Genomic DNA, 18,985 nt, shown 5'->3' with positions numbered 1-18,985 from the left:
CAGTTTGGTTAGCCCAATCTATATGTAGATAAAAGTCACCCATGATAACTGTTGTACCTTTATTGCACGCATCCCTACTTTCCTGTTTGATGCCATCCCCAACCTCACTACTACTTTTGTTGGTCTGTACACAACTCCCACAAGTGTTTTCTGCCCTTTGGTGTGCCGCGGCTCTACCCATACAGATTCCACATCATTCAAGTTAATGTCAGGCACGGAGGGAAGAGCGGGACACGGGGGCGGGGGGGGGGGGGGGGGTGGATAAAGTGGGACACTAATATATCGCCTATTGACAGATATTAGAAGTTAGAATTAAGAAGTTTATTTTACATGCCTTTAATTAATGAATAACCTTTTTGTTTGTAACTTCTTTTATATGCATTGGATATATTTAAATCTCGCATATAAATGCCACAAAATGGACAAAGGCTGAGAAGCAAAGCGTCATGGTAAATTGAGCCATTATTATGTTAACCATTTTTGTACCTGCTGATACAGCTTCATTTAGAACTAGAATGATCAAAGCCAAAATGATTAATCAATAAGATATGCAGCATGCACCATTTATCATCATTTTCTAAAGCCAAGCTCATTATAATTCTGCGTGACATGGACTGTATAATTGTTCTCAGAGAAGTGATTCCTGCCACAGGGAGAGGAGATAAGAGATAACATAGAAGGTCAAAAGCAGTAGACTCAAATGATCTATTGTGAGGCTGAAACAGCTGCAGGTTCTCACAGCATTTGAATGGGGGGAAAAGAAACAAAGTAAGCAGCTCTTCCACTAAGGGGGCAGTGCGAACCAAGTCAACAACAGAAGAAATAAATCTCACATGAGAAAGGAGATAACGGGAGTCGGCACCACGATCTCTTGAGAGGGTGCTAAGCGTTACTAGTTAAGCATTACGTTTTGTAACAGAAGGTAATATACTTGATAAATCTATGTTGTCGTTACTCAATATACCTGTATTATAAGCATGTGTTATAATCTGAATGAGAGACTCCGAGTCTGAATTAAATATAAACCCTGTGAATAGTTGAATTGCTATAATTAACAAAGCGGCAAAAAGCTGTTCAGTAGTTAAAACCTACAACATGGGTGGGGGAGCGGGCACAGGATTCGGGGGGAGCGAATGTGACATGGAGGGGAGTGAAGAGTGGGAGATGGGGGGGGTGAGTGGGGAGTGGGAGATGCGGGGAGAGTGTGGGACAAGGGGGAAGAGGGCAGGAGCCAAGGAGGGGAGAGGGGGGGAATGAGGGAGAGACGGTGGCGGAGAGCGAGAGAAGGGGGAGTAGAGCGGGAGACGGGGGTGGAGAGAGCGGGAGACGGGGGAAGAGAGCAAGAGACGTGGGTAGAGAGCAGGAGATGGGGGAGAGAGAGCGGGACATGGGGGAGAGTGAACAGGGCACGGGCAGAGAGAGAACGGATCACGGGGGGGATAGAGCGGAACACGGGGGGGAGAGCGCGGGACACGGGGCGAGAGAGCGAGTCATGGGGGAGAGAGAGTGGGACACGGGGGGAGAGCGCGAGGCATGGGGGAGAGAGAACAGGACACGGGGAGAGAGAGTGGGACGCGGGAGAGAGAAAGCGGGACACGGGGGGAGAGCGCGAGACATGGGGGTGAGAGAGTGGGACACGGGGGGAGAGAGAGTGGGATGCGGGGGGGAGAGTGAGCAGGACATGGGGGGGAGAGAGTGGAACACGGGGGGGGGAGAGAGTGGGACACAGGGGGCGAGGGAGTGCAACACTGGGGAGAGTGAGCGGGACATGGAGGGAGAGATCGAGACACGGGGGTAGAGCAGGACTTGAGGTGGGAGAGAGCAGGACACAGGGGAGAAAGCAGGACATGGGGAAGAGAGAGCCATGTAAGGTCTCATTTTTAGAGTGGAAGCAAGTCTTCCTCGACTCCGAGCTACGGACTATGATGTTGGCAGAGAAACACCAGCAGGGCGAGTGAGACAAACGTGAGACTGACACTGTGATACAGAGACACACCTGCAGAGGGAGTGAGATAAAGGTGAGACTGATACTGTGATACAGAGACGCACCAGCAGGGGGAGTGAGATAAAGGTGAGACTGATGCTGTGATAAAGAGACACACCAGCAGAGGGAGTGAGATAAAGGTGAGACTGATACTGTGGTACAGAGATAAACCAGCATTGGGAGTGAGATAAACGTGAGACTGAGTACAGTGATACAGAGACACACCAGCAGGAGGAGTGAGATAAAGGTGAGGCTGATGCTGTGATATTGAGACACACCAGCAGGGGGAGTGAGATAAAGGTGAGATTGATAATGTGGTACAGAAATTAAGCAAAAGGGGGAGTAAGATAAAGATGTGACTGATACTGTGGTACAGAGATAAACCAAAACGGGGAGTGAGATAAAGGTGAGACTGATACTGTGGTACAGAGATAAACCAGCAGAGGGAGTGAGATAAACGTGAGAGAGTACTGTGATACAGAGACACACCAGCAAAGGGGGGGGGGAGGGGCGGGGGGAGGCGAGATAAAGGTGAGACTGAAACTGTGATACTGAGACACACCAGTAGGGGGAGTGAGATAAAGGTGTGACTGATATTGTGGGAGAGAGATAAACCAGCAAGGGGAGAGAGATAAAGGTGAGACTGATACTGTGATATTGATACACAGCAGCAGGGTCAGTGAAAAACAGAAACATAGAAAATAGGTGCAGGAGTAGGCCATTCGATCCTTCGAGCCTGCACCACCATTCAATATGATCATGGCTCATCATTCACCTCAGTAACCCGTTCCCGCTTTTTCTCCATACCCCTTGATCCCATTAGCTGTAAGGGCCACATCTAACTCCCTCTTGAATATATCCAATGAACTTGCATCAACGAATATGTGGCAGGGAATTCCACAGGTTAACAACTCTCTGAGTGAAAAAGTTTCTCCTCATCTCAGTCCTAAATGGCCTACCCCTTATCCTAAGACTGTGTCCCCTGGTTCTGGACTTTCCCAACATCGGGAACATTCTTCCAGCATCTAACCTGTCCCATCCTGTCAGAATCGTCTACGTTTCTATGAGCTCCCCTCAACCTTCTAAACTCCAGTGTATAAAGACCCAGTTGATCCAGCCTCTCCTCATATGTCAGTCCAGCCATATCGCTGCCCGCGCATGTCCGTGAGTATGTGAGTCCACAGGGAGGCTGGGAGCGCTGCTCGGGCCGCTCCTCCATCCGCCGCGATGGCGGCGGCGAAACATCATCCGTCCGTCCGCGGCCAATAGGCTGGCCCGCGCCTGCGCACAACTCCGCCCCACCTCACCCGGGCCCCCGAGTTCAAAGGCCGCGAGCGGAGCCTGTCAACAAACCGCCAACCGCCCACCCGCGCGCAGCACTCAGTCCGCAGCCAATGGCGAGGCGGCGTGGGGCACCAGCCCACCCAGCGCGCGCTGCTCTGCGCCAATCAGCGGCGGGGGGCGGGGCCACGGCACCAATCAATCAATCGGCGAACAATCCAGGGCGCGCGGTGCTGAAGGGAAAGTGTCTCTGGCAACACAAACAGAAGATGCTGGAAGTGTCCGCGGCTCAGGCAGCATCTGTGGGCAGCGTCAGAGGGGGCGGGGCCGCCGCCCTCCGTCACAACTGGAGAGTGCTGGGAAAGAACAGATCCTGAAGGAGCACTGAAAGGGGGAGAGGGAGAAAGGACAACAGGGAAGGTCTGTGATAGGGGGTTCGGCAGGAGAGATTAGAGAGACAAAAGGGAGGATGACCCGAATTCAAATGGTACTAGCAGGAGTTAGAACAACATTAGTCAGGATGGGGTGTGAGTGGTGGGATAATGATCAGTGGGCACTAGAGACAAGGAAAAAAAACAGGCTCGGTGGGTGGAGACCATGAGAAATAGGAGCAGGAGTGGGCCACCTGGACCCCGAGCATGCTCCCCATTCAATACAATCATGGCTGGTCTGATCATAGAGTCAGTTCCACTTTCCTGCCCGCTCCCCAGAACCCTTTACTCACTTATCGCTCAAAAATCTGTCCATCTCCGCCTTAAATATATTCAATGACCCAGCCTCCACAGCTCTCTGGGGCAGAAAATTCACAGATTTACAACCCTCTGAGAGAATAAATTCCTCCACACCTCATTTTTAAATGAGCGGTCACTTTTTCTGAGACTATGTCCACTAGATACAGAGAAAAGCTTGCTACACACGATCACATCTAAAACTGTAGGTACAGCACGGGTTTGACAGGAAGGTTTAAGCTGGGCATTCCAGAACTTGGGGCCTGGGCAACAGAAGGCACAGCCAACAAAGCCACCAGTGGTTGAACAATTATAATCAGGGATGCTCACGAAGGCAGATATCTTTTTGGTCGGGGTGTGGGGGGTGGGGGGAGCAGGTGTGGGGCTGGAGGAGTTTACAGAGCTAGGGAGGGGCGAGGTCATGGAGGAATTTAAAAATAAGTATTAGAATTTTGAACTGAAGGCATTGCTTAACAAAAGCCAGGGTAGGTCAGCGAGCAGAAGGGTGATAGGTGAGCAGGACTTGGTGTGAGATAACTCACGGGCAGCCGAGTTTTGGATCAACTTTAGTTTATACAGGGTAGAATGTGGGAGGAGTGCGTTGGAATTGTCAAGACCAGAAGTAACAAAGGCATGGATGAGGGCTTCAGCAGTGGATGAGCTGAGGCAAGAGCAGAGACGGGCGATGTTACAGAGGTGGAAATAGGCAATCTTAGTGATGCTGTGGATATGTGGTCAAAAACTTATGTCAGAGTTAAGTATGACACCAAGGTTGCGAACAGTCTGGTTCAGCGTCGGACAGAAGTTGGGGCGAGGGATGGAATCAGTGACGAGGGAACGGAGTTTGTGGCAATAATAATTGCAAATATCACGATATGTCACAAGCTATCACGTGTAAAATGTGTGGATGAGTTTGTTAAATTCATTCGGTTCCAAAACCGGGTTAACTGATACAGAAACTAACGGATTTCAAATTTTACATAGAAACATAGAAAACATAGAAAATAGGTGCAGGAGTAGGCCATTCGGCCCTTCGAGCCTGCACTGCCATTCAATTAGTTCATGGCTGAACATGCAACTTCAGGACTCCATTCCTGCTTTCACGCCATACCCCTTGATCCCCCGAGTAGTAAGGACTCCATCAAACTCATTTTTGAATATCTTTAGTGAATTGCCCTCAACAACTTTCTGTGGTAGAGAATTCCACAGGTTCACCACTCTCTGGGTGAAGAAGTTTCTCCTCATCTCGGTCCTAAATGGCTTACTTCTTATCCTTAGACTGTGACCCCTGGTTCTGGACTTCCCCAACATTGCGAACATTCTTCCTGCATCTAACCTATCTAAACCCGTCAGAATTGTAAACAGTTCTCTGAGATCCCCTCTCATTCTTCTGAACTCCAGTGAATACAAGCCCAGTTGATCCAGTCTTTCTTAACATGTCAGTCCTGCCATCCCAGGAATCAGTCTGGTGAACGTTCACTGCACTCACTCAATAGCAAAAATGTCCTTCCTCAAGTGAGGGACCGAAACTGTACACAATACTCCAGGTGTGGCCTCACCAAGGCCCTGTACAATTGTAGCAGCACCTCCCTGTCCCTGTACTCAAATCCCCTCGCTATGAACGCCTACATGCCATTTGCTTTCTTAACCGCCTGCTGTACCTGCATGCCAACCTTCAATGACTGATGTACCATGACACCCAGGTCTCGTTGCACCTCCCCTTTTCCTAATCTGTCACCATTCAAATAATAGTCTGTCTCTCTGTTTTTACCACCAAAATGGATAACCTCACATTTATCCACATTATACTTCATCTACCATGCATTTACCCACTCACCTAACCTATCCAAGTCACTCTGCAGCCTCATAGCATCCTCCTCTCAGCTCACACTGCCACCCAACTTAGTGTCATCCGCAAATTTGGAGATAATACATTTAATCCCCTCGTCTAAATCATTAATGTACAATGTAAACAGCTGGGGCACCAGCACAGAACCTTGTGGTGCCCCACTAGTCACTGCCTGCCATTCTGAAACGTACCCATTTACTCCTACTCTTTACTTCCTGTCTGACAACCAGTTCTCAATCCACGTCAGCACACTACCCACAATCCCATGTGCTTTAACTTTGCACATTAATCTCATGTGTGGGACCTTGTCGAAAGCCTTCTCAAAGTCCAAATACACCACTTCAACTGGTTCTCCCCTGTCCACTCTACTGGAAACATCCTCAAAAAATTCCAGAAGATTTGTCAAGCATGATTTCCCTTTCACAAATCCATGTTGATTGGACCTATCATGTCACCTCTTTCCAAATGCGCTGCTATGACATCCTTAATAATTGATTCCATCATTTTACCCACTACCGATGTCAGGCTGACCGGTATTACCTGTTTTTTCTCTCCCTCCTTTTTTAAAAACTGGTGTTACATTAGCTATTCTCCACTCCATAGGAACTGATCCACAGTCTATGGAACGTTGGAAAATGACTGTCAATGCATCCGCTATTTCCAAGGTCACCCCCTTAAGTACTCTGGGATGCAGTCCATCAGGCCCTGGGGATTTATCGGCCTTCAATCCTATCATTTTGCCCAACATAATTTCCCAACTAATAAGGATTTCCTCCTTCTCACGAGACCCTCTGACCCATAGAAACATAGAAAATAGGTGCAGGAATAGGCCATTCGGCCCTTCTAGCCTGCACCGCCATTCAATGAGTTCATGGCTGAACATGCAACTTCAGTACACCATTCCTGCTTTCTCGCCATACCCCTTGATCCCCCTAGTAGTCAGGACTTCACCTAACTCCTTTTTGAATATATTTAGTGAATTGGCCTCAACAACTTTCTGTGGTAGAGAATTCCACAGGTTCACCACTCTCTGGGTGAAGAAGTTTCTCCTTATCTCGGTCCTAAATGGCTTACCCCTTATCCTTAGACTGTGACCCCTGGCTCTGGACTTCCCCAACATTGGGAACATTCTTCCTGCATCTAACCTGTCTAAACCCATCAGAATGTTAAACATTTCTATGAGATCCCCTCTCATTCTTCTGAACTCCAGTAAATACAAGCCCAGTTGTTCCAGTCTTTCTTGATATGTCAGTCCTGCCGTCCCGGGAATCAGTCTGGTGAACCTTCGCTGCACTCCGTCAATAGCAAGAATGTCTTTCGTCAAGATAGGAGACCAAAACTGTACACAATACTCCAGGTGTGGCCTCACCAAGGCCCTGTACAACTGTAGTAACACCTCCCTGCCCCTGTACTCACATCCCCTCGCTTTGAAGGCCAACATGCCATTTGCTTTCTTAACTGCCTGCTGTACCTGCATGCCAACCTTCAATGACTGATGTACCATGACACCCAGGTCTCGTTGCACCTCCCCTTTTATATCCAGAAGGTTGTTTGTGTCCTCCTCAGTGAATACCGAACCAAAGTACTTGTTCAATTGGTCTGCCATTTCTTTGTTCCGCGTTATGACTTCCCCTGGTTCTGACTGCACCACCATTCAATAAGATCATGGCTGATCATTCCCTCAGTACCTCTTTCCTGCTTTCTCTCCATACCGCTTGATCCCTTCAGCCATAAGAGCCATATCATACTCCCTCTTGAATATATCCAATGAACTGGCATCAACAACTCAATGCGGTAGGGAATTCCACAGGTTAACAACACTCTGAGTGAAGAAGTATCTCCTCATCTCAGTCCTAAATGGCTTACCCCTTATCCTTAGATAAGGTCCCCTGGTTCCGGACTTCCCCGACATCGGGAACATTCTTCCTGCATCTAACCTGTCCAGTCCCGTCAGAATTTTATATGTTTCTATGAGATCCCCTCTCATCCTTCTAAACTCCAGCGAATTAAGGCCCAGTCAATCCAGTCTTTCCCATATGTCAGTCCTGCCATCCCGGGAATCAGTCTGGTGAACCTTTGCTGCACTCCCTCAATAGCAAGAACGTTCTTCCTCAGATTCAGAGACCCAAACTGAACACAATAATCCAGGTGAGGCCTCACTAAGGCCCTGTACAACTGCAGTAAGACCTCCCTGCTCCTATACTCAAATTCGCCAGCTATGAATGCCCACACACCATTTGCCTTCTTCACCACCTGCTGTACCTGCATGCCAACTTTCAATGACTGATGTAGTATGATACCCAGGTCTCGTTGCACCTCCCCTTTCCTAATCTGCCACCATTCAGATAATATTCTGCCTTCATGTTTTTTCCACCAAAGTGGATTAGCTCACATTTATCCACATTATACTGCATCTGCCATGCGTTTGCCCACCTAACCTGTCCAAGTCACCCTGCAGCCTCTTAGCGTCCTCCTCACAGCTCACACCGCCACCCAGCTTAGTGTCATCTGCAAACTTGGAGATATTACACTCAATTCCTTCATCTAAATCATTAATGTATCTTGTAAATAGCTGGCGTCCCAGCATTGAGTCCTGCGGCACCCCACTAGTCACTGCCTGCCATTCTGAAAAGGACTCGTTTATCCAACTCTCTCCTTCCTGTCTGCCAACCATTTCTCTATCCACGTCAGAACATTACCCCCAATACCAGGTGCTTTGATTTTGCGCACCAATCTCTTATGTGGGACCTTGTCAAAAGCCTTTTGAAAGTCCAAATACACCACATCCACTGGTTCTCCCTTGTCCACTTTACTAGTTACATCCTCAAAAAATTCTAGAAGATTTGTCAAGCATGATTTCCCTTTCATAAATCCATGCTGACTTGAACTGACCCTTTCACTGCTTTCCAAATGCGCTGTTATGTCATCTTTAATAATTAATTCCAACATTTCTCCCACTACTGATGTCAGGCTAACTGGTCTATAATTACCCGTTTTCTCTCTCCCGCCTTTTTAAAAAAAAGTGGTGTTGCATTAGCAATCCTCCAGCCCATACGAACTGATCCAGAGTCGATAGACTCTTGGAAAATGATCACCATTGCATCCACTATTTCTAGGGCCACTTCCTTAAGTACTCTGGGATACAGACTATCATGCCCTCGGGATTTATCGGCCGTCAATCCCATCAATTTCCCTCACACAATTTTCCATCTAATAAGGATTTCCATCAGCTCCTCCTTCTCACTAGACCTTCGGACGGTCCGCTAGTATTTCCGGAAGGTTATTGGTGTCTTTCTTCATGAAGACAGAACCAAAGTATTTGTTCAACTGGTCCACCATTTCTTTATTCCCCATTATAAATTCACCTGAATCTGACTGCAAGGGACCTACGTTTGTCTTCACTAATCTTTTTCTCTTCACATATCTATCGAAGCTTTTGCAGCCAGTTTTTATGTTCCCAACAAACTTCCTCTCAAACTCTATTTTCCGCCTCCGAATTAAACCTTTTGTCCTCCTCTGCTGAATTATAAAATTCTCCCAGTCCTCAGATTTGCTGCTTTATCTGACCAGTTGATATGCCTCCTCCTTGGATTGAACATTATACTTAATTTCCCTTGTTAGCCACGGTTGAGCCACCTTCCCCGGTTTATTTTTACTCGAGACAGGGATGTACAATTGTTGAAGTTCATCAATGTGATCTTTAAATGCTTGCCATTGCCAAGCCACCATCAACCCTTTAAGTATAATTCACCAGTCTATTCTAGCCAATTCATGTCTCATACCATCGAAGTTACCTTTCCTTAGGTTCAGGACCCTAGTCTCTGAATTAATTGTGTCACTCTCCATCTTAATAAAGAATTCTACCATATTATGGTCATTCTTCCCCAAGAGGCCTCGCAAACAAGAGTGCTAATTATTCCTTTCTCATTACACATCACCCAGCCTAGGATGGCCAGCCCTCTAGTTAGTTCCTCGGCATATTGGTCTAGAAAACCATCCGTAAAAGACTCCAGTAAATCTGCCTCTACCGCATTACTACTAGGTTGGTCAGCCCAATCAATATGCAGATTAAAGTCTCCCATGATAACTGCTGTACCTTTATTGCACGCATCCCTAATTTCTTATTTGGTGCTGTCCCCAACCTCACTACTACTGTTTGGTGGTCTGTAGATAACTCCCACTAGCGTTTTCTGCCCTTTGGTATTCCGTAGCTCCACCATACTGATTCCACATCATCCAAGCTAATGTCCTTCCTTACTATTGCGTTAGTTTCCTCTTTAAGCAGCAACGCCACCCCACCTCCTTTTCCATTCTGTCTATTCGTCCTGAATGTTGAATACCCCTGAATGTTGAGTTCCCAGCCTTTGTCAGCCTGGAGCCATGTCTCCGTGATGCCAATTACATCATATCTGTTAACAGCTATCTGTGCAGTTAATTTGTCCACCTTATTACGAATACTCCTCGCATTGAGGCACAGAGCCTTCAGGCTTGTCTTTCTAACACACTTTGCCCCTTTAGAATTTTGCTGTAGTGTGGCCCTTTTTGCTTTTTGTCTTGGGCTTCTCTGCCCTCCACTCATACTTTTCTTCTTTATACTCCTGAATCCTAGTCCGTTCATCTACACTCACTGATTCCTGGTATTGTTGTTGATGTAAAAAAAATTCTAAATTAATGACACTGCCCTCTGAACAGCACTTAAATACAATTGTTGACATTTACAATGGGTTTGCTTCTGCCCCCATTCTACTTCCCTCTGTCTCCCTGCATAGGTTCCCATCCCCCTACAATATTAGTCTAACCCCTTCCCAACAGAACTAGCAAACACTCCCCCTAGGGCATTGGTTCCGGTCCTTCCCAGGTGTAGACCAATTGTACTGATCCCACCTCCCCCAGAACCGGTTCCAATATTCCAGGAATTTGAATCCCTCTCTTCTGCACCACTCCTCAAGCCACGTATTCCTCTGAGCTATCCTGTGATTCCTACTCTGACCAGCACGTGGCATTGGTCGCAATCTTGTGATCACGGAGCAATCAAATATTGAAAACCGTGTGTTTGAAACGCACATAATTTATTCAACATTTATAAAGGGTATCAAATTCCAGTTCAGGTATAGGGGTTATTAAGATCATCAGAAACGAACAAGAGCTGCCAGAATGAACATGTTTCAGTGTCCAATGCAATCACAGTAAATCCTGTTCTATTCACAAATGCAGACTTTCTCCTCAGCCCATTTAAAGCTGAGATGAGGAGGAATTTCTTTTCTCAGAGGGTTGTAAATCTGTGGAATTCTCTGCCCCAGAGAGCAGTGGAGGCTGGTTCATTGAATATATTTAAGGCGGAGATGGACAGATTTTTGAGCGATAAGGAAGTAAAGGGCTCTGAGGAGCGGGCAGGGAAGTGGAGCTGACTCTATGATGAGATCAGCCATGATCTTATTGAATGGGGAGCAGGCCCGGGGGTCCGGGTGGCCCACTCCTGCTCCGATTTCTCATGGTCTTATGTACCCAGCATGCCCCGCGGGGAAGAATGTGCTGCACCCAGACAACAGGAGCTCAGTGCGCAGGCGCGGGTCCTGGGGGGGCGGGGCTTTGGAGAATGTGCGGTGCGGGTAATGGCGGAGGCAGTACGTTTTGGGTAGGGTCCTCAGAAGTGTCCTTTTCATCAGTACAGAGCGGAGTAATGAACCAGCGGGGAGTCGGGGAGGCTTCATAAACAACCGGTGCCCGCCGGAAGCCCGAAATAATAACCGGAATATCGGCGGTTGCAGCTTCGGGGCTTTCTCCCGGCCACAGGCCCAGGCTAACGGCGGACATTTTGGTGTAGGAAGTCAGGTTCAACGGTCTGCCATCTATATTCAGTGAGTAGCAAAGCGCATGCGTGGCCATGTTGGTGCAGGAACAATGTGAATGATGTCAGTGTCTGGAACTGAACCCAGCCAGAGTCAGCACCTTCAGGGGAGGGGAACCAGTGAGAGTAGAACTGAACCCAGCCAGAGTCAGCACCTTCAGGGGAGGGAAACCAGTGAGAGTAGAACTGAACCCAGCCAGAGTCAGCACCTTCAGGGGAGGGGAACCAGTGAGAGTAGAACTGAACCCAGCCAGAGTCAGCACCTTCAGGGGAGGGGAACCAGTGAGAGTAGAACTGAACCCAGACAGAGTCAGCACCTTCAGAGGGGGTGGAACCAGTGTGTGTAGAACTGAGCCCAGCCAGAATCGGTCGTGAAAATTGGGAGTGGAGGGGAAACTGTCTCGAACATAACAAATAGGAGCAGGTGTAGGCTATTTGTCCCCTTGAGCCTGCTCCCCATTCAATAAGATCATGGCTGATCCGATCATGGATTAGGTTCCAATTCCCCGTCCGCTCCCCATAACCCTTTACTCCCTTATCGCTCAAAAATGTGCCTATCTTCACCTTAATTAGGTGTAACTCTCCATCTTAATAAAGAATTCTACCATATTATGGTCACTCATCCCCAAGGGACCTCGCACAACAAGATTGCTAATTAGTCCTCTCTCATTACACATCACCCAGTCTAGGCTGTCCAGCTCTCTAGTTGATTCCTCAACATATTGGTCGTGAAAACCATCCCTAATACACACCAGGACATCCTCCTCCACCGCATTGCTACCAGTTTGGTTAGCCCAATCAATATATAGATTAAAATCACCCATGATAACTGCTGTACCTTTATTGCACGCATCCCTAATTTCTTATTTTATGCTGCCCCCAACCTCACTACGACTGTTTGGTGGTCTGTACATAATCCCACTAGCGTTTTCTGCCCTTTGCTATTCCGTAGCTCCATCCATTCTGATTCCACATCATCCAAGCTAATGTCCTTCATTACTGTTGCGTTAATTTTCTCTTTAACCAGCAACGCCACCCACCCCACCCCCTTTTCCATTCTGTCTATTCTTCCTGAATGTTGAATACCCCTGGATGGTGAGTTCCCAGCTTTGGTCACCCTGGAGCCATGTCTCCGTGATGCCAATAACATCATATCAGTTAACAGCTATCTGTGCAGTTAATTCATCCACCTTATTCCGAATACTCTTCGCATTGAGGCACAGAGCCTTCAGGCTTGTGTTTTGAACACACTTTGCCCCTTTAGAATTTTGCTGTAATTTGGCCCTATACTTTAACCGTCCTACACTTCAATCTACTTTCCCAGTCCACTTTTGCCCAATCTGCCCTCATACCTATGTAGTCTCCATCATTTAAGCTTAGAACGCTGGTTTGAGATCCAAATTTCTTGCTCTCCATCTGAATTTGAAATTCAACCATGCTATGATCACTCATTCCAAGGGGCTCCTTTATTCGGAGATTGTTTATTAATTCTATCTCATTACACAGGACCAGATCTAAAATAGCCAACACTTCAGAGGAGGAGAGAGAGAGGGAACCAGTTATTGTAGAACTGAACCCAGCCAGAGTCAGAACCTTCAGGGGCGGAGAGAGAAAGGAACGTGTGATTGAAGAACTGAACCCAGCCAGAGTCAGCACCATCAGGGGAGCAGAGAGTGGAAAACGTGTGATTGAAGAACTGAACCCAGCCAGAGTCAGCACCATCAAGGGAGGGAGAGGGAGGGGAACAGGTGAGTGTAGAAGTGAACTTGGCCAGATCCAGCTCATTCAGAAGAGCATTGGGAGGGGAACCATTGAGTGCAGAACTGAATCCAGCCACAGTCAGCACCTTTAGGGGAGCAGAGGGTGGGGAACGTGTGATTGAAGAACTGAACCCAGCCAGTGTCTGCACCATCAAGGAAGCAGAGGCTGGGGAACCAGTGAGTGTAGAACTGAACCCAGCCAGAGTCAGCACCATCAGGAGAGGGGAGGGGAGAGGAGGGAGGGGAACCAGTGAGTGTCGAACTGAACCCAGCCAGAGTCAGCACCATCAGGGAGGGGAGGGAGGGGAACCAGTGAGTGTAGAACTGAACCCAGCCAGAGTTAGCATAAGAACAAAAGAAATAATAGCAGGAGTAGGCCATACGGCCCCTCGAGTCTGCTCCACCATTTAATACGATCATGGTTGAGCCGATCATGGACTCAGGTCCACTTCTCTGTCTGCTCCCCCTAATCCCCTATTCACTTATCGGTTGAGAAATTGTCTATCTCTGTCTTAAACTTATTCAATGAGCCAGCTTCCACAGCTCTCTGAGGCAACAAATTGCACAGATTTACAACCCTTTGAGGGAAGATATTCCTCCTCATCTCAGTTTTAAATGGGCGGCCCCTTATTCTAAGATTATGCCCTCTAGTTCTAGTCTCCCCTATCAGTGGAAACACACTCTCTGCATCCACCTTCTCAAGCTCCCTCATAATCTTAGACGTTTCGATAAAATCACCTCTCATTCGTCTGAATTCCAATGAGTAGAGGCCCAACCTACTCAACCTTTCTTCATAAGTCAACCCCCTCATCTCCGGAATCAACCTTGTGAACCTTCTCTGAACTGCCTCCAAAGCAAGTATCTCCTTTCTTAGATATGGAAACCAAAACTGTACGCAGTATTCTAGGTGTGGCCTCACCAATACCCCGCATAACTGTAGCAAGACATTCCTGCTTTTATACAACATCCCCTTTGCAATAAAGGCCAAGATTCCATTGGCCTTCCTATTTAGTTACTGTACCTGCATACTAACCTTTTGTGTTTCATGCAGCAGGACTCCCCAATCCTGCTGTACTGCAAATTTTTCTCCATTTAAATATTAACACGCTCTTCGAATTTTTTTCTGCCAAACTGCATAACCTCACACTTTCCAACATTATACTCCATCTGCCAAATTTTTGCCCACTCACTTAGCCTGTCTATGTCGTTTTGCAGGTTTTTTGTGTCCTCGCACAGTACATTTCCTCCCATCTTGGCAACATTGCACTCGATCCCTTCATCCAATTCATTAATCTAGATTGTAAATAGTTGGGGTCCCAACACTGATTCCTGCAGCACCCCACTAGTTACTGATTGTCAACCCGAGAATTTATCCCGACTCTCTGTTTTCTGTTAGTTAGCCAATCCTCTATTAATGCGAATATATTAGCCCCAACCCCGTGAACTTTTATCTTGTGCGGTAACCTTTTATGTGGCACCTTGTCAAATACCTTCTGGAAGTCCAAATACACCACATCCACTGGTTCCCCTTCATTCACCCTGTTCCTCAAAGCCAGAGTCAGCAGTTTTAGGGGAAGAGAGGGATGGAAACCAGTGAATGTGGAACTGGGCCCAGCCAGAGTCAGCACCTTCAGGGGTGGAGAGGGAGGGGAACCAGTGAGTGTAGAACTGAACCCAGCCAGAATTGGTGGTGAAAACTGGGAGTGGAGGAGAAACAGTCTAGAAATGTGCGATGGGTTTCAATTTCAGCACAGCAGGAGGGACAATGTGTGGGATAGGGATTTACAGCTTTGGAAGAACGAGAGGAAAGAATGTTCCATGGAAACTAGATGTGTCTATTCTGAATTTCTGTCTTGTACTGACAGCGATGAGTTTTGTTATCTCCTTTTACAGAATATTAGAAGGGGAGATTTTCAGACAGGAAACACAAACCAAACATCACGTCAAGATCTGACCGAGTCAATCGATTCATCAGGACCTAAATATCATCGGCCTTTGAAAGTGGAAGGAAAAATGTTTGTCTGTTCTATCTGTTGGAAAAGATTTCAAACATCAGTGTGACTGGAAAAGCATCGAGACACACACACCCGAGTGAGTGTTCCAGTGCACTGCCTGTGGAAAGAGCTTTAACCAGTTAAACAGCCTGAAAAATCATCGTACCATTCACAGCGCGAAGAAACTGTAAACGTGTTGTGGGCGAGGCTTCAACCCATCGTCCAACGTGGAGAGTCACAAGGATACCCGCACCATGGAGAAACCGTGGAAATGTGGTGACTGTGGGAAGGTATTCAGATCACCGTCTCAGCTGGAAATTCATCGACGCAGTCACACTGGGGAGAGGCCGTTCACCTGCTCCGAGTGTGGGAAGGGATTCACTGGGTCATCCCAACTTGTAACTCACCGGAGAGTTCACACCGGGGAGAGTCGGTTCACCTGCTCTGAGTGTGGGAAGGGATTCACTTATTCATCCATCCTGCAGATACACCAGCGAGTTCACACTGGGGAGAGGCCATTCACCTGCTCTGAGTGTGGGAAGGGATTTACTCAGTCATCCAACCTGCTGACACACCAGCGATTTCATACTGGGGAGAGGCCATTCACCTGCTCAGAGTGTGGGAAGGGATTCACATGTTCAGCCGACCTGCTGAGACACCAGCGAGTTCACACCGGGGAGAGGCCGTTCACCTGCTCTGAGTGTGGGAAGGGATTCACCCGATCATCCACCCTGCTGACACACCAGCGAGTTCACACTGGGGAGAGGCCATTCACCTGCTCAGAGTGTGGGGAAGGATTCACTCGGTCATCCAACCTGCTGATACACCAGCGAGTTCACACTGGGGAGAGGCCGTTTACCTGCTCTGAGTGTGGGAAGGGGTTCACTCGGTCATCTGGCCTGCTGAGACACCAGCGAGTTCGCACTGGGGAGAGGCTGTTCACCTGCTTTGAGTGTGGGAAGGGATTCACTTGTTCATCCGATCTGCTGAGACACCAGCGAGTTCACACTGGGGAGAGGCCATTCACCTGCTCTGAGTGTGGGAAGGGATTCACTTGTTCATCCCACCTGCTGACACACCAGCGAGTTCACAAGTGACTGCAGGAGTTGGAATCTGCTGTTATTGCTGCTGTTAATCACATCCCGACTGAATTATGTACATTCTGACAGTTGGGGTTTGTTTCTGCTGATGTTAATGACCCTATAACTGGGCTGGACTTTAATATTCTGGATACATTACTGATTGTGTTCTCGGGGCTGCAGTGTCCATTTAATAAACGCTGTGTGTTATTGTTCCCCTTAATTCAGCAACTCTCAACAGAAAGTTAGTTTGCAATAAAATTATGAACTTTTACTTTAATCCTAAATTGATCTTTGGTACAAAATCGGCAATAGTGTGTGAAAGTTTCTACTGAATAACATGTCCAATTAGAAAGAGCTTACTGACAATTCTTCCTGACTTGCACATTACACACAGTGGCCCCTCCATTATCCGAAAGAAGGGGAATGGGAATTGGTGGGGAATCCGTGTCCCCAAATGTTGCCCCTCCTGTCTGGTGCAGCAATCCCCTCGGCACGGGAATAGAGACAAGTCCAGACCAAAACTGTGTGCAGTACTCCAGGTTTGGTTTTACCAATGCCCTGTACAGGTGTAGCAGGTCTTCCCTACTATCATACTCCATCCTCCTTGCAATAAAGGCCAGCATTACATTTGCCTTCCTGATTACTTGCTGTACTTGCATGCTAACTTTTTGAGTTTCATGTCAAGAACCTCCAGATCCCTCTGTACTGCAGCATTTTGCAATAGTCCCCATTTAAATAATTTTGTTTTTTCTTTTTCCTACCAAAGGGGATAACCTGACATTTTACAACATTATGGTCCATCTGCCAGATTTTTGCTCATTATAGAAACATAGAAAATAGGTGCAGAAGTAGGCCATTCGGCCCTTCGAGCCTGCACCACCATTCAATGCTTTCTCCCCATACCCCTTGATCCCTTTAGTTGTAAGAGCCACATCTAACTCCCTGTTGAATATATCTAACGAACTGGCCTGAACAACTTTCTGTGTAGAGAATTCCACAGGTTCACAATTCTCTGAGTGAAGAAGTTTCTCCTCATCTCAGTCTTAATTGGCTTACCCCTTATCCTTAGACTGTGACACCTGGTTCTGGACTTCCCCAACATCCGGAACATTCTTCCTGCATCTAATCCATCCAATCCCGTCACAATTTTATGTTTCTATGAGATCCACTCTTAATCTTCTCAATTGCAGTGAATATAAGCCTAGTCGATCTAGTCTTTCTTCATATGTCAGTCCTGCCATCCCAGGAATCAGTCTGGTGAACCTTCGCTGCACTCCCTCAATAGCAAGAAAGTCCATCCTCAGATTAGGAGACCAAAACTGTACACAATATTCAAGGTGTGGCCTCACCAAGGCCCTGTACAACTGCAGTAAGACTTCTCTGCTACACTCAAATCCTCTCGCTATGAAGGCCAACATGTCATTTGCCTTCTTCACTGCCTGCTGTACCTGCATGCCAACTGCATGTACCATGACACCCAGATCTCGATGCACCTCCCCTTTTCCTAATCTGTCACCATTCAGATAATATTCTGCCTTCATGTTTTTGCCACCAAAGTGGATAACCTCACATTTATCTACATCATACTGCATCTGCCATGCATTTGCCCACTCATGCAACCCATCCATGCCACCCTGCAGCCTCTTCGCATCCTCACAGCTCACACTGCCATCAGGTTAGTGTCATCTGCAAACTTGGAGAGATTACATTCAATTCCTTCATCTAAATCATTAATGTATATTGTAAATAGCTGAGGTCCCAGCACTGAACCTTGCGGTACCCCACTAGTCACTACCTGCCATTCTGAAAAGGACCCATTTATGCCTACTCTTTGCTTCCTGTCTGCCAACCAGTTCTCTATCCACGTCAATACATTACCCCCCAATACCATGTGTTTTAATTTTGCACACTAATCTCCTTTGTGGGATCTTGTCAAAAGCCTTTTGAAAGTCGAAATACACCACATCCACTGGCTCTCTCTTGTCCACTCTACTAGTTACATTCTCAAAAAATTCTAGAAGATTTGTCAAGCATGATTTCCCTTTCATAAATCCATGCTGACTTTACCGATCCTGTCACTGCTTTCCAAATGCGCTGCTGTTACATCTTTAATAATTGATTCCAACATTTTCCCCACGACTGATGTCAGGCTAACCGGTTTATAATTCCGTTTTCTCGCTCACTTCTTAAAAAAATGGTATTACACTCGCTACCCTTAAATCCATAGGAACTGATCCAGAGTCGATAGAATGATGGAAAATGACCACCAATGCATCCACTATTTCTAGGACCATTTCCTTAAGTACTCTGGGATGCAGTCTATCAGGCCCTGGGGATTTATCGGCCTTCAATCCCATAAATTTCCGTAACACAATTTCCTGACTAATCAGGATTTCCTTCAGTTCCCCCTTCTCGCTAGACCCTTGGTCCCCTAATATTTCTGAAAGGTTATTTGTGTC

The 18,985-nt window shown here is 47.2% G+C and overlaps 3 protein-coding genes across 4 annotated transcripts in view; all 3 read left to right on the top strand.

Moving 5' to 3' along the window:
- Positions 1 to 16,828, top strand: part of LOC139249445 (zinc finger protein 432-like) — a 60,173-nt gene extending 43,345 nt beyond the window's left edge. The window contains exons 1-2 of one of the 2 annotated variants that reach the window (XM_070872410.1): positions 11,615 to 11,700; positions 15,344 to 16,828. In XM_070872410.1, the coding sequence (XP_070728511.1) occupies positions 15,699 to 16,541 (843 nt within the window). In that variant the 5' untranslated portion in view covers positions 11,615 to 11,700; positions 15,344 to 15,698 and the 3' untranslated portion in view covers positions 16,542 to 16,828. Of the gene's footprint in view, positions 1 to 11,614; positions 11,701 to 15,343 lie in introns of those variants that run through there. The other variant, XM_070872411.1, reaches the window with a different exon arrangement.
- LOC139249446 (zinc finger protein 154-like) overlaps positions 1 to 18,985 on the top strand; it is a 293,366-nt gene that overhangs the window by 264,945 nt on the left and 9,436 nt on the right. The gene's annotated exons all lie outside the window — the stretch shown is intronic.
- The window catches only part of LOC139249438 (zinc finger protein 271-like), a 210,979-nt gene continuing 203,618 nt past the window's right edge, over positions 11,625 to 18,985 (top strand). Inside the window, exon 1 of the mRNA XM_070872393.1 lies at positions 11,625 to 11,700. The gene's annotated coding sequence lies outside the window, so the exon portion shown is untranslated. The remainder of the gene's footprint in view (positions 11,701 to 18,985) is intronic.

This window comes from Pristiophorus japonicus, unplaced genomic scaffold, assembly GCF_044704955.1.
Source record: "Pristiophorus japonicus isolate sPriJap1 unplaced genomic scaffold, sPriJap1.hap1 HAP1_SCAFFOLD_313, whole genome shotgun sequence".
Classification (NCBI taxonomy): domain Eukaryota; kingdom Metazoa; phylum Chordata; class Chondrichthyes; family Pristiophoridae; genus Pristiophorus; species Pristiophorus japonicus.
Note: the sequence above shows the minus strand (reverse complement) of the source record. Positions and strands in the feature narration are given on the sequence as shown.